At 43.9% G+C, this 16,326-nt stretch overlaps 1 protein-coding gene across 1 annotated transcript in view; it reads right to left on the bottom strand.

Annotated features, from left to right (window-relative positions):
- Positions 1-1,459, bottom strand: part of RSF1 (remodeling and spacing factor 1) — a 41,787-nt gene extending 40,328 nt beyond the window's left edge. The window contains exon 1 of the mRNA XM_056561251.1: positions 609-1,459. Within this exon, the coding sequence (XP_056417226.1) occupies positions 609-810 (202 nt within the window). The 5' untranslated portion in view covers positions 811-1,459. The remainder of the gene's footprint in view (positions 1-608) is intronic.
- Positions 1,460-16,326: the final 14,867 nt, after the last annotated feature.

The following is a 16,326-nucleotide window of genomic DNA, read 5'->3' as shown; positions in this document are numbered from 1 at the left end:
TATCAGTTTGGTGTAGTAGGGACCACACTCCTGTTCTAGGTATCAGTTTGGTGTAGTAGGGATCGCATTCCTGTTCTAGGTATCAGTTTGGTGTAGTAGGGTCACACTCCTGTTCTAGGTATCAGTTTGATGTAGTACGGATCACACTCCTGTAGTGATGTGTTCTAGGTATCACACTCCTGTAGTGATGTGTTCTAGGTATCACACTCCTGTTCTAGGTATCAGTTTGGTGTAGTATGGGGTCACACTCCTGTTCTAGGTATCAGTTTGGTGTAGTAGGGACCACACTCCTGTTCTAGGTATCAGTTTGGTGTAGTAGGGGGGTCACACTCCTGTTCTAGGTATCACACTCCTGTTCTAGGTATCAGTTCGGTGTACACTGTAGCCGTGATGTACCAGTCGTCAGTCCCGGTGGTGATGGAGGACATGGCCGCTGGTGAGGATGGACACCGGACCATGTGATCAGTATGGCGGCCTGCACGGTGGGGCTCGGGCTGTGCACGGAGCTGTCTGATCGCCGTGTCCCCGTACACATCCCGGTACTCCCCGCCTCCTCCCCCCCCCGGTCCCCGCTCCTCCCCCCCCCGGTCCCCGCTCCTCCCCCTCACCTGCTCCGGTCTCCTCCAGCGCTTCTTCCAGCTCCGGAAACGTTAGCTCGGGCAGGTCCAGCGCGGCCCCGTACCGCTCCAGAAACGAACACACCACCGCGAAATCCGGCCATGACCCGACCGAGGAGCTGCCGCCGGGAACAGGAGCGGGAGCCAAGTCCGCTGGCGCCGCCGGAGCCTCCTCCGCACCAGCCTCCGCCATCTTGGAGTATGGAGGGGAGGGGGAAGCGGAGGAAGGGGGCGGGAGCGGAGGAGAGAGAGGAGAACCCCTCCCCCCGCAACTAGGACGGGCTCAGCCTCCCGGGGAGCGGCGGCCACAGGCGGATACAGGGACAACCACAGATACACCAGGCGCCCCCGGTACTAAGGCTCCTCCTCCTCCCGACTGGAGCCCATATCCCACAATGCTCCGCGCCCGGGGACCCCCTCTGGTCCCGTCCCCTTCCTCTCTATGACCACGCCCCCCCCAGCAGAGGAGAGCGCTCAGCACAACAAAGGGACAAGCACACTTTTTTTTCTTTTTTTTTTTTTTTTACTTTCAATTAAACTTTATTGCCTCATCATCTTGTCAATAAACTGCCTGCCTATACTAGACCGGAGAACCGTACGCTTTCACTCCACCGTCCGCCGTTATGCGGTGTGGCGGCGCCGTGCAGTGCTCGTGAAATACGGCAGTCCTGTACACTGACTGCGCTCGTCTCCTGTGTCACATTTGAAGCGCGATTCCCTCCCGCCTCCGAGCTGGTATGGCCGGGGGCGGGGCCAGCACTCTGACGACCAATGGGAGCGCACGGGACTGGGTATAAATAGGAGCGGCGGAGGGTGAAGCGTCACAGTTGAGCGGAGTGTGTGGGGTGGAGGTGAGTGCTCTGGGAGGGGGTTCAGTAATTCGGCACCCAAACCATTGTTGCTATAGCAACCGGGTAATTGTTGTTTACTAGTTACTTTCCAAACTACAACTCCCAGCATGCCTTGAGTTGTAGTTTTCTTACGCATATAGGCAGACTGGTTGGGAAACACTTGTTTAACCCCTTGAAGACACAGTCAGCTTTCAGTTTTGACTTTTTTTTTGTTTTTCCTCCTCGCCTTGTAAAGGCCATAACTCTTATTTCTCCTTCCACAGACCCATATGAGGGCTTTTTATTTTATTTTTTTTTGTTTTTTTGCGCAATCAATTTACATCGCAACCCAAAAAAAATCTATATATTTTTTCTACCACTACAGTGGTCCCTCAACATACGATGGTAATCCGTTCTAAATGGACCATTGTTTGTTGAAACCATTGTATGTTGAGGGATCCGTGCAATGTATAGTATAGGACAGTGGTCTACAACCTGCGAACCTCCAGATGTTGCAAAACTACAACACCCAGCATGCCCGGACAGCCAACGGCTGTCCGGGCATGCTGGGAGTTGTAGTTTTACAACATCTGGAGGTCCGCAGGTTGAAGACCACTGGTATTGGAGGTTATACTCACCTGTCCCCGCCGCTCCGGACCGTCACCGCTCGTCATCGCTGCCCGGGATGTCGCCTTCCATCGCTGTCGCCGCGTCCCCGAGGTGTCCCCGATGCTCCGGCAAGGCCTCTGCTTCCCTGGCATCCTCGCTCTCCGCCGCCGCCATCACATGCATGCATGCACGCACGCACGCCGCTCCTATTGGATAACGGGACGGCGTGCGCAGTGACGTGATGATGACTATGGAGAGTGCCGACGATGCAGGGGATCCCGAAGAGGACGCGCCGGACCCCCGAGGACAGGTAAGTGATCGTCAGCGGACCACACGGGGCACCGTAAACGGCTATCCAGTGTCAGCTGAAGCAGTCTGCGCTGCCAGACAGCCGTTTATGCGATGGCCCGACATACAAAAGCATCGTATGTTGAAATGATCATATGTCGGGGCCATCGACGGTCGGGGGGGGGGTTACTGTATAAGGCTTTGAGTTTTTTTTTTTTGCGCAGTCATCTAGTTTTTATCACTACCACGTTTGCACATATAAATGTGACTTTGACCCTACAGCAGGACACAACTTTACACATGGATCAATGGCAGCTCGCTGAGAGTTATTCTTATAAACAAAGTAGCTCTGGAAAATTCATTAACCCCTTAAAGGAGTCGTCCAGTGGTGAAAAACTTGTCCCCTATCCTAAGGATCGCGGGGGGTCTGACACCCCCCCCCGTGATCTCTCTGTACGGGACCCTGGCTCGCTGGCCAGATAGCGGGTGTTGACCACCGCACGAAGCGGCGGCCGACACTCCCCCTCAATACATGGCTATGGCAGAGCCGGAGATTGCCGAAGGCAGCGCTCCGGCTCTGCCATAGAGTTGTATTGAGGGGGCGTGTCAGCCGCCGCTTTGTGCGGGGGTCAACACGCCCCCTTCCTGCGGGCTGTTGGGGCCCCAGCAGTCAGAGCCCCCCCCCCCCCCGCGATCTGAAACTTATCCCCTATCCTTAGGATAGGGGATACGTTTTTCACCACTGGACTACCCCTTTAAGGACCACAGCTTTTTTCATTTTTGCACTTTAGTTTTTTCTTCCTCCCCCTTCTAAACAGAACTTCTTCAATTTTACAACTACAGACCCATATGAGGACTTATGTATTTTTTTTTTATTTTTTTTTGCGCTACCATTTTGTACTTTTTAATGACATCAATAATTTAGTATACAAAGTGACCAGAAACGCACAATGTTGGATTTTTGTATTTTATTGAATACGTCATTGCCCGTGTTGTTTAATTAACATTATATTTTTATAGTTTGGACATGCGCTCGATTGATAATGCCTGGGCCAGCCAGACTCTATCAATCACAGAGCCGGGACCAACAAAAAAATCCCCCTGCGATCGTTCAGTAGGGGCGCAATCCACCCCACTGGACCACCAGGGACTGTTTTTTTAAGGAAACTGTCAGAAAGTTCACCCACTATTATCCCAATATACTGGGCTATAATGTGGGTGAACAGGAGTTCATACAGGGGTCACTTACTTTTTTTGGTCCATCTGCTGCCGAGTTCTGCCCCTGTAAAGTTCCTTTCTTCAGTGTACGATTAACACTTCCAAGTCGGGTCCCCGCCGGCTGTCTGCCGTAGCCTCCCGCACTGAAGTTTCTAAGTCCTCAGAGCTCTCACGTCAGGACATGAGAGCTCTGCGTTCCGCTCTCGCTCTGCGCCGTTCCCTCGTGCAGGCTGTGACTTCATGAGGGGGCGGGGCTATGATGTCACGAGCTCCCGGCTCCAGCGTTCAGAACAGTTTGTTCCAAACACTGAGCAGCGGAGTACCCCTTTAAATGTCCCTTTTAGACGCCACTGTCAGCTTTGCTAGCGGCAATCTAAAAGGTTAATAGCTGGCTATGGCGATCGCCGCATGTTGGCTATTAAATGCGGCCTTCAGCTACAAGAATCAGCTGGGGGCCGCTCGGAGTGGCGTGAGCTTGAGTCGGGAGCCTTCGCCGTACACTAACGGTTTTAGGACGAGCCGGCTCATCCTTAAAGGGGTACTCCCACCCTAGACATCTTGTCCCCTATCCAAAGGATAGGGGATAAGATGTCTGAACGCGTGGGTCCCGCCGCTGGGGACCCCCGCATTATTGCATGCAGCACCCACCTCTTTTTACACCGTAACCGCTGGAGGCTCCGAGTCGAGAGTCCAGGACGGAAGTCCGTGACGTCAGGACTCCGCCCCCGTGTGACGTCACCCCCGTCCCCTCAATGCAAGTCTATGGGAGGGGGCGTGATGGCCATCTTATCCCCTTTGGATAGGGGATAAGATGTCTTGGGTGGGAGTACCCCTTTAAACAGTAGCCAGTTAAAGGAGATCTTCAGCGGTATATAACTTATCCCCTATCTGCTGGGGCTCCCGCGATCTGTACAGGGCCCTGGCTCTCACCATGCGGAAGGTGTGTCGGCCGCAACATGACGCCGCGGCCGACACTCCCCCCTCCATGTATCTCTGAGAGAGGTGAAGATGCAGCGTCTGTGCCTCCCTGTCTTTCCCATACAGCTGAATAGAGGGGGGGGGGGGGGGGCTTGTCTGTCGAACTTGGTGAGGTAGACGACACAAGCACTATCCGCACGGAGATCGGGGGTCCGACTGCTGCGGAGAGGGGATAAGTTATATACTGCTGCAGATTTCCCTTAAAGGGGTACTCCGCCCCTAGACACCGTATCCCCTATCCAAAGGATAGAGGATAAGATGTCTGATCGTGAGGGTCCCGCTGCTGGGTGGCGGGGTCGTGACATCAAGGCCATGCCACTCATTATGTCATGCCCCGCCCCATCAATGCAAATCTATGGGAGGGGGGCCTGGTAACTGCCACGCCCCCTCCCATAGACTTGCATTGAGGGGGCCGGGTGTGACATCACGAGGGGCATTGCTGTGATGTCACGACCCCACCACCCACTCCAAGTGTTTGGAACAAAATGTTCCTAATACTGGGCAGCGGAGTACCCTTTTAATAGTAGCTCAGTGGTTAGCACAGTTTCCTTCCAGTTCTGGGGTCCTGGGTTCAAATCCCACGAAGCACAACATCTGCAAAAAGTTTGTATGTTCTTCCTCGCTCTAAAACATACTGATAGGTGAACTTAGATCGTGCGCCTCAATGGGGGCAGGGAGTAATGTAAAAGCCCTGCAGAATATGTTGGTGCTATATGAAGAATTATTACTGTTAGAGGAAAACTGTCCGCTTGCTCCCCCCGCACTAAGCAGTGGTACTGGCTGGTAGTGTGGGGGACGCTGATCAGTTTCATGCTCCGCCGTGTCGTTCTGCCGTAATCTTCTTCTATTTTCAGTATATGCTAATGAGTTGCTAACTAGCACTCTAACGTCAATGCCACTGGCCGCATCGCCGCCCAGCTCATCAATATTCCTCCCCTCCCTCCGCCTCTCCCTCTTCTCCCCACTCTGTAATGAAGAGAGAGAGGAGGAATATTGATGAGCCGGGGTGGCGCTGCGGCAGGCGGCACTGACGTCGGAGTGCCATTTAGCTCGGCCGGTGCCAGTTAGCAACTCATTAGCATATGTAGAAAATAGAAGATTACGGTGTATCCGGGAACGGTAAGCATGAAACTGATCAGCGTCCCCCGCACTACCAGCCAGTACCGCTGGATAGTGCAGGGGGAGAAAGCGGACAGTTTTCCTTTACAAAATTATCTGGTGCAGCCCCCTTTATGAATTTATTCCCCTGTTAGTGGGGGAGGGGGGGGGGTTTATTTCTATATTTGCTCTCAGATCTATATTAGTTGCAGCCGCCGGTCGTGAATAGACCTGGCACTCACCCGCAGCTCTGCCCTGGGGCACTATTTATGACAGATGATTCTTGGTTACTAAGGCCCCTTTCACATTACTGGTATCATCCTGCTGCTTTACTGCCATTATTTTACAATAACAGATGTAACGGGGGGGGAAATTAAATGGAGCAAAATTGCTTGTCCCTCATGACGATCCACTTGTCCAGGCCAATTTTCGCTTTTACGCAATATCCATAAATACCTACTATAATGATACCTTTTTTTAATTTGTCAATAACATATTCTCCAAAAAAAAAAAAAAAATATATATATATATATATATATATATATATATATATATATATATATATATATATATATAATTATAATATTTTGTAATTAGGGGAAATTGAAATAGTAAAAGATAATTTTGCAGATTTGGTGGTTTTCTTTTCTGCGCCATTTACCTTGTGGTTGAGCTAACATGTTGTTTTTGATACTTTAGGTCATCCTGATTACAGCAATACCTGATTTTGTATAGTTTACGTCATGTTTTACTAATTTTAAAAAAAATTCTGAACTTTTTCGAATTTTTTTTAAATGCCATTTTTTTTTTACCCATATAGCTTTTTTTTTTTTCCCCATACCAGGCTGTATGAGGGCTAATTTTTTGCGCCATAATCTGTTTTTTGTATCGGTACCATTTTGGTATTGATCTGACTTTTTAATCGCTTTTTAACTTTTATTTTCTGGGATATTATAAAAATAGCAATTATGTGGTTTGGATTTATTTATAAATTTTTTTTACATTTACTGTACGGGATACATAATAATATATTTTAATAGGTCGTACAATTACGCACAAAGCGATACCAAATATGTTTATTTTTATTATGTTTGCGTGGTTTTATATAGGAAAAGGGGGTGATTTTAACTTTTAACATGGAAGGGGTTAAGGTGTGTCTTAAACTTTTATTTTTATTTTTTTAGACACTTTATTAGACTTTTAGGAGGAATCATTAGATTCCCCATACAGATGAAGAGTTCTGATGAATTCAATTGATCTTTCTGCTCTGTGATCCATTGATAGAGCCTGGTCCAGCCAAGATCTATCAATGACAGAGCCGGGACAGCAGGGAACAGAGGTAAGCCCCCCTGCTACCTGCACAGTGGATTGCCCGCCCGCGATCGCGCTGTGAGGGGGGCGATCTAGCCCACCAGGGAGCATTCACAGGTCCCTTTAGACGCCGCTGTCAGCTTTGACAGCGGAGATCTAAAGGGTTAATAGTCAGCCGCGGCTATTAACCCTTTAGATCGCCGCATGCTGGCTATTAGCGGTGGCCCCCGGCTACTGAAAACAGCTGGGGGGCTACAGAGTATGGAGCGGGCACGAGTCGGGAGCCCGCTCCATACAGGCTGCTGAGCGCCGCATGCTGGAAACTTGCGCCCCATACAGACTTGCGTCCGCTCCTCCCCTCAGCTCTCCGAAGCTAGAGCTGTGTGGAGCGAAGGCAGAGAAGATGGGACCTACACAGCTTCTCATCTCCACTGCTCTGCATTCGGAGGACGCAAGTTTTTACAGCCGGGGGCTGCAGAGTATGGAGCGGGCACGAGTCGTGAGCCCGCTCCATACAGACTGCAGAGCACTGCATCGCTTGTCAGGTCCAGTCCTGCTTGCCCAAAGCCGGGCTAAGGGTTGGAAAAACTTACCTGCCCAGCGCCCGAAACTGCTTGTCCCGGGCGTTGGGCAATAGGAATTCCACATCCCTGTATGATAACGGATGACCATCATCTGTTTTTAATGGGGTTTTTTCTGTAAAAAAAAAAAACCATGTTCATTTGTTATTACCAGTTAAGTTTTTTTATATATATATATATATATAATTTTTTTTTTTTGTTTTTTTTTTTTTTTTTTTCCCCCCGTAAAGCTCTACTGAGCATGCTCAGTACAAAAAAGTAATCCAATAAGAGAGTCAAAGAGATTTCACTCACCATCCACAAACTTTATTCACTGAAGTACAGGCACATAAAAATGGAGGCAGGGGCACTCTTTCTTATTGGATTGCGTTACTAGTATTGAGTTGCACCACCGATGTCCATGCCTGTGCCTCACCTGCATCGACACCATTCCACACTCCTATATAATACCCTAGTCCTGCTTGTGCCAGATCCTCACAGCTCCAGTCCCTTATTCAGTACAAAAAAAGATGCAAAAAATACGGATGAGAACAGATTTAAAAAAAATAACAGGTGAAAAATTTTTTATTTTTTTTTTTATTTTTTTTTAAGGACCAAGGACGTACCGGTACGTCCTGAGACCTTTCCCTTTCTATGCGACATAACGGAGCGGGTCGGGCGGGGCATTGACGTGCGCTATTAACCCTTTAGATGCGGCGTTCAAAGTTGAACGCTACGACTAAAGTGAAAGTAAAACAATGCCAGTTTGCTCAGGGGGCTGTTCAGTATGGCCGCAGTGAAATCGCGGCATCCCGAACAGCTGTAGGACAACAGGAGGGTCCCTTACCTTTCCTTCCGGTGTCCAATCGCCGAATGACTGCTCAGTGCCTGGGATCCAGGCATGAGCAGTCAAGCGGCAGAATCATTGATCAATGGTTTTCTATGAGAAGCCAGTGATCAATGTAAAAGATCAGTATGTGTGCAAAAAAAGTGGGGAAAAAACGTTTATAAAGATCCTTTAACCGCTTCCCTAATAAGTTTGAAACACCCCCTTTTCCCATTTAAAAAAAGTGTAAATAAAAATTAACATGTGGTATCGCCGCATGCAGAAATGTCTTATTTTATAACAATATATTGTTAATTAAACTGCACGATCCAAAGTCCAAAATAGTGCATTTTTGGTCACTTTTTATATACTGAAAAAATGAGTAAAAAGCTATCAAAGTCTGTTCAATGCAAAAGTGGTACCGCTAAAAACTTCAGATGAAGGCGCAAAAAATGAGCCCTCATACCGCCCCATACGCTGAAAAATAAAAAAGTTATAGGGGTCAGAAGATGACAATTGTAAACATTAATTTTCCTGCATGTAGTTATGATTTTTCCAGAAATATGACAAAATCAAACCTATATAAGTAGGGGATCATTTTAATCATATGGACCTACAGAATAATGATAAGGTGTCATCATTATACCAAAAAATGCAGTGTGTAGAAACGGAAGCCCCCAAAAGTTACTAAATGGTGTTTTTTCATCAATTTTGTCGCACAATGATTGATTTTTTTTTTTTTTTTTTTTTTTTTTTTTTCCCGTGTCGTAGATTTTTGGGTAAAATTACTGTCACTGCAAAGTAGAATTGGTGGTACAAAAAACAAGCCATCATTTGGATTTTTAGGTGCAAAATTGAAAGAATTCTTTTTTAAAGGTAAGGAGGAAAAAATGAAAGTAAAAAAAAAAAACATAAAAAACCCTGGTCCTTAACGGGTTAAAAACATTGCTTTCCCATAGACTTCAATGTTAAATTTTAACAGCCGTTTTCTTTTTTATTTTTTATTTTTTTTTTCACAATCCTTTTTGCCAGACCAAAAATTAGTGCATGCACCGTCTTTTGTGCCGGCAAAAATAACGGATATTAGTAAAAAGAAAACGGACGTACCTGATGCAAAAGGATGGTCAAAAGATCCCCTTGACATGAATGGGATTTTTTGACGGCCGTTTTAAGGACTTTTTGCCAGGAGTAATGACGGAGATTTTTTACAGGATGATACCTGTAGTGTGAAAATGGCCCAAGTTTGTAGATGATCTGCCTTAAAGGGGTACTCCGCTGCTCAGCGTTTGGAACAAACTGTTCCGAACTCTGGAGCCAGGAGCTCGTGATGTCATAGCCCCGCCCCCTTATGACATCACACCCGCCCCCTCAATGCAAAGCTACGGGAGGGGGCGTGACGGCTCCATAGACTTGCATTGAGAGGGTTGGGTGTGACGTCATGAGGGGCGGGGCTATGACGTCACGAGCTCCAGGGTTCGGAACGGTTTGTTCCAAACGCAAAGCAGCGGAGTACCTCTTTAAACTCCTGCATTTAATGTCCAGCTGGGGCCGCCACCTCCTGAATGAATTACATTTTTCTGCAGTGTTGGCTCCTTTTTACCAGTATTGATGATAATACAGAATATGATCACGGACTCCACTTCATGTTCCCTCTCGTGCCTTATACTGCAGCTCGGCCTTTCCACTTTAGCCGCAGGAAATGAGTGCATGGCGATGTAGTGCCGCACGTGGAGCGCGCACGCGCGCGCGCACACATACACACTCTAGAGCTCCTATCTTCTCTGCACTCAATGTATTTACCTTTTGTAATACACACGTGGTGCAAAGGTTATGAGTTACATAGAGTTGACTTGTATTGCAGCATTGCTAGAAATAACATTTCATACACCGCAGACTTTTTTGGAATGGGACATATTTTTTTTTTTAAATTTAAAGTTTTTCTCTTATACAATTCACATCAACTTTTTTTTTTTTCTTTCATACAATAAGACAAGAATGAATGGCATCCAATTATGTGAAAACTATTGGGGGACATTTATCATTGTATGTGTAAATAAAATACATTTTCCTGTACATTGTCTGTAGACTTAAGTTTCTACGTGTGGTCCAGTCTGAAGTGTTTGTGCAAAAATCCAAAACCATTTCAAGTGGTCCCAATTAACTGTGTAAAAGCAATAAATTCTTAGCATATCTGTAACAGTAACCCCATAGAAAATATGTATTATAATACTGCTCCTATATACAAGAATACAACTACTATAATACTGCTCCTATATACAAGAATATAACTACTATAATACTTCTCCTATATACAAGAATATAACTACTATAGTACTGCTCCTATATACAAGAATATAACTACTATAATACTGCTCCTATATACAAGAATATAACTACTATAATACTGCTCCTATATACAAGAATACAACTACTATAATACTGCTCCTATATACAAGAATATAACTACTATAATACTGCTCCTATATACAAGAATATAACTACTATAGTACTGCTCCTATATACAAGAATATAACTACTATAATACTGCTCCTATATACAAGAATATAACTACTATAATACTGCTCCTATATACAAGAATACAACTACTATAATACTGCTCCTATATACAAGAATATAACTACTATAATACTGCTCCTATATACAAGAATATAACTACTATAGTACTGCTCCTATATACAGGAATATAACTACTATAGTACTGCTCCTATATACAGGAATATAACTACTATAGTACTGCTCCTATATACAGGAATATAACTACTATAATACTGCTCCTATATACAAGAATATAACTACTATAATACTACCTCCTATATACAAGAATATAACTACTATAACACTGCTCCTATATACAAGAATATAACTACTATAATACTGCTCCTATATACAAGAATATAACTACTATAATACTGCTCCTATATACAAGAATATAACTACTATAATACTGCTGCTATATACAAGAATATAACTACTATAATACTGCTCCTATATACAAGAATATAACTACTATAATACTGCTCCCTATATACAAGAATATAACTACTATAATACTGCCTCCTATATACAAGAATATAACTACTATAATACTGCCTCCTATATACAAGAATATAACTACTATAATACTGCCTCCTATATACAAGAATATAACTACTATAATACTGCTCCTATATACAAGAATATAACTACTATAATACTGCTCCTATATACAAGAATATAACTACTATAATACTGCCTCCTATATACAAGAATATAACTACTATAATACTGCCTCCTATATACAAGAATATAACTACTATAATACTGCCTCCTATATACAAGAATATAACTACTATAATACTGCCTCCTATATACAAGAATATAACTACTATAATACTGCTCCTATATACAACAATATAACTACTATAATACTGCTCCTATATACAACAATATAACTACTATAATACGGCCTCCTCTGTGAATGAGAACACGTAAGATTTATTTATGCAAATAACTTTACTTACCATGTAATAGTTCAGAAACTATTTTAACCCGTTTACTCAATAACCCGTTATAACCAAGGCACATTTTCAAAATCTGACATGCGTCCACTTATTTGGTAATAACTTTTGGAAGTTTTGTTTTTTTCGTGACATATTGTACATTACATTAGTGATAAATTTATCAGGTTTTGTGTGTGGGGGGGGGGGGGGGGGGAATAAATAAATTGTGAAAAATTAGCATTTCTGGGACCAGTTCAGTTCCGAAGTGGAATTGAGGGGCCTGTATGTTACCCCCATAAATCATCCCATTTTAGAAACTTAAAGTAGTCAGAATGACATAAAAGTTTATTAAACATTTAGGTGTTTCCCAGAAATAAAAGCAAAGTGGAGGCGTAATTTTAAAATTTTAGATTTTTCATTTAAATTTTTATTTATTTTTTCCTTCTGTAAGGTTGGGTTCATACCACAATTTTGCTATACGGCTTCATAAAGAAGAGAGAAAAAAGTGTGAATCGGCAAGAATTTGGCGATACGATACGTATTGCGATACATGTATGACGATACTATATATCCCGATTCTGTTTGAGACGATATATCGCAATATATCCCGATTCTGTCTCATTCTATTGTGATTTTTTAAGCACGCAGTGATACCAAATTTGTTTATTTTTATTATGTTTACATGTTTTCATATAGGAATAGTGGGTGTCTTTTACACTTTTTTATAAAAATCTTTTAAGAGGAATCATTAGATTCCTCAGACAGATGGAATTCTATTGAACTCCATTGCTCTGTGATCCATTGATAGAGCCTGGCTTGACTAGGCTCTATCTGGCAGAGGAAAGCCCTCCGGCTACCTCCACAGTCCAGCCATCGCGCCACCCCACTAGCCCACCAGGGAGCATTCACAGGTCCCTTTTAGACGCCGGTGTCAGCTTTCACAGCGGCGATCTAAAGGTTTAATAGCCAGACGCGGCGATTCCCCGGCTACTGAAAACAGCTGGGGGCTGCTGAGTATGGAGCGGGCAGGAGTCCAGAGCCTGTTCTATACAGACAGTCACAGAGTACAGAGCTGGCACGAGTCGGGAGCCCGCTCCATACACCCAGAGCCCTGCTGCGCTTATCAGGTCTGGCCCTGCTTGCACGAGCCGGAAAAATTCACCTGCCTGGCGCCGCATGTCCCGGGCGTCGGGAGATACGAATTCCACATACTTAAAAAAAAAAATAAAAAATAAAACATTCAAATAAAAAAAAAAATTTCTTGGAATTTCAAACAAGGGAAACTTTATTCATAATTGAGTGAAAAAGTTAAAAGCATATCTTTTTTTATATTTTTTATTTATTTATTTTTGTCCTTAAAAAAAAAACAGATGCAACCGGACATTTTTCAAACCGTATACAGATAAAAACTTGTTCACACGTTTTGATACAGTTTAGTCCGGTTTTGAGGAATCTGTTTTTTTTTTATTTTTTTTTTTTATTTAAATGTATTTATTTTTATCAAAAACCCGATACAGGGACTGTATTGCAAAAATGTGGTGTGAACCCGGCCTTACACAGTAAGTGTTGACAAAGAAATACAACTCGCGATTTATTCCCTGAATAGTCTGTCACACAGGCCGCAGACATGAAGACGTGCTGTGTGGATTTTGGGGTCTCCTTTTTAGTTTAGGATATATTGTTGGCATCATATAAAACTACAGGGGCCTTGGGGTGCAAAGATATTTTTGGGAGAAAAGTTTCATTGGTACCATTCTGGGGTACATGTGACACTGATCGCGCTTTATTTTTATTTTTTTATATATTTTTTTTAAATCATGTTTGTAAGTCGCCGTATTCTGTGAGCTGTAACTTTTTAAATCCTTTTTCACTGACTCAATTGTGTGAGGACTCCCTTTCACTTTGCAGACCGCCAATCTGTGACCGAGGGAGCTCCCTCCCTCTGTAACCCTAATGGACGCGGCAGTCACAGTGACCACAGCGTCTACAGGGTTAACTCTGGATCGGAGCGCAGCAGGGTACTCCCCTGGAAAACATTTATTTTTTTTTTTTAAATCACCTGGTACCAGAAAGCTTAACAGATTTGTGAATTACTTCTATTTAAAATGTTTGTTCCTTCCAGTACTTAAAAAAAAAAAAAAGTTTTCCACAGGAGTACCCCTTTATTTTTTTTAGTTATGTATTTTTTTTTAATCAACTGGTGCCAGAAAGTTACAGATTTGTAAATCACTTCTATTAAAAAAATCTTAATGCTTCCAGTACTTTTTAGCAGCTGTATACTAAAGAGAAATCAAAAAGAGAAATGCATTTCCTCTGATGTCATGACCACAGTGCTCTCTGTTGACCTCTGCTGTCCATTTTAGGAACTGTCCAGAGCAGCATATGTTTGCTATGGGGATTTTCTCCTTCTCTGGACAGTTCCTGAAATGGACAGCAGAGGTCAGCAGAGAGCACTGTGGTCATGACATCAGGGGAAATGCATTTCTTTTTTGGATTTCTCTTTAGTATACAACCCCTAAAAAGTACTGGAAGGATTAAGAATTTTTTTTTTTTTTTTTTTTTTTTTTAATAGAAGGGATTTACAAATCTAAAAGACAAAAATACCCAGACCTCAAGGAAGGTATAATAGATGTATTAATTTGAACTATAATTTAAAGGACCAAGAATTGTGCTTAAATTATAATGGGATATATAATTTTATTAAAAATAGCAGTATAATAGGCTGCTAAAAATTTCTCCTTGCGGGAGGGAGATGAATTGACCTGAAATATAAATGAACTGACACTGGTATATGGAGACTAATATCTATCACAGAATGCAATATATATAATATAATATATAATAAAAAATAATATAAAATAATATATATAATATAAATAATATATATATAATTATATAATTAATATAATATATATAATTTAATTTGTATCTGGTTCTTATCTTGGATGGACTCTGATCAAGTCCTTTGGGACGCTGGCACCAATTTTTTGGTTGGACTGGATAAGTAGTGCTGCTTTATTTTGGGAATATAATATTATATAATATATAATATATATATATATATTTTTTTTTATTAAAACAGTTAAAGACAAAATGTACTGAAACAGTTAAAACACTTAGTTGCTGGATGGTATCCTTCAAATCAGTCTTTTTCACTGTAAAGAAGGTTGGATGCAAAAATATATGCAGTATGCAACAATGTAACAAGTTCCTCTTAATAGGTGAAAGTGTAACAATGTTCAATGTGTTACAATTGGTGTTCGCTGTTGCTAGTCTTTCAGTGTCTTTAGATCACGACAGATAGCTGGCAGTTTTGCAGTACATTACCGGTCCTTAGAGCGGAGATCTGCCGTGGAGCTGAATGGATAAAGCACTGGAGGTGGTCACTGCAGGTGGGCTACCTCCGGGTCCCGGCGCTGGCAGGCGTCGGGGGATGGATAGTTGTAGAGATGTCACTGGCTGATGGAATGTCCCGCCGTAGAGGTCAGGTCCGCAACAGGTCTCCCTCGTGAGAGTGGCGTGTGACGTCAGTGCCGGCACCTGCAGGATGTGCTTGGATTGCCCCGGCTTGTATGATCGCAATGGAAAATCCAGGTGAATTTACAGCATAGAAATTAAATTTGTAATGCCGAGTGCAGTCTTAGTGATTAGTCCACAACTGACTAGATTGTGGACTATCACTAAGGCTGGGTTCACACTACGTTTTGTCCCATACGGGAGCGCATACGGCAGGGGGGAGCTAAAAGCTTGCGCTCCCGTATGTGACCGTATGCGCTCCCATATGTCATTCATTTCAATGAGCCGACCGGAGTGAAACGTTCGGTCGGCTCATTTTTGCGCCGTATGCGCTTTTACAACCGGACCTAAAACTGTGGTTAACCACGGTTTTAGGTCCGGTTGTAAAAGCGCATACGGCGCAAAAATGAGCCGACCGAACGTTTCACTCCGGTCGGCTCATTGAAATGAATGACACACGGGAGCGCATACGGTCACATACGGGAGCGCAAGCTTTTAGCTCCCCCCTGCCGTATACGCTCTTGTATGGGACAAAACGTAGTGTGAACCCAGCCTAAGACTGTACGCCCAGAGTCTGCTCCCAATCTATAACGTGGGGCCACGGCGTCATAGCGGGTCGGGCACGGCCTCTAACAACGGCCGGGACCCGTGGCTAATAGCGTGCAGCACTGATCGCTGTGCCGCGCGCTATTAACCCCTTTTAAACGCGGTGTTCAAAGTTGAACGCCGCGTCTAAAATGAAAGTGAAACCATGCCGGTTAGCTCAAGGAGCTGTTGGGGATAGCCGCGGTGAAATCCGCGGCATCCCGAACAGCTTACAGGACCGCGGGAGGGTCCCTACCTGCCTCCTCGCTGTCCGATCGCCGAATGACTGCTCAGTGCCTGAGATCCAGGCATTGACAGTTGAGCGGCAGAATCATCGATCAGTGGTTTCTTATGAGAAACCATTGATCAATGTAAAAGATCTGTGTGTGC

Source organism: Hyla sarda, chromosome 2 (assembly GCF_029499605.1).
Source record: "Hyla sarda isolate aHylSar1 chromosome 2, aHylSar1.hap1, whole genome shotgun sequence".
Lineage (NCBI taxonomy): Eukaryota > Metazoa > Chordata > Amphibia > Anura > Hylidae > Hyla > Hyla sarda.
The sequence above is the reverse complement of the archived record's forward strand: the minus strand, read 5'-3'. Positions and strand labels throughout refer to the sequence as shown.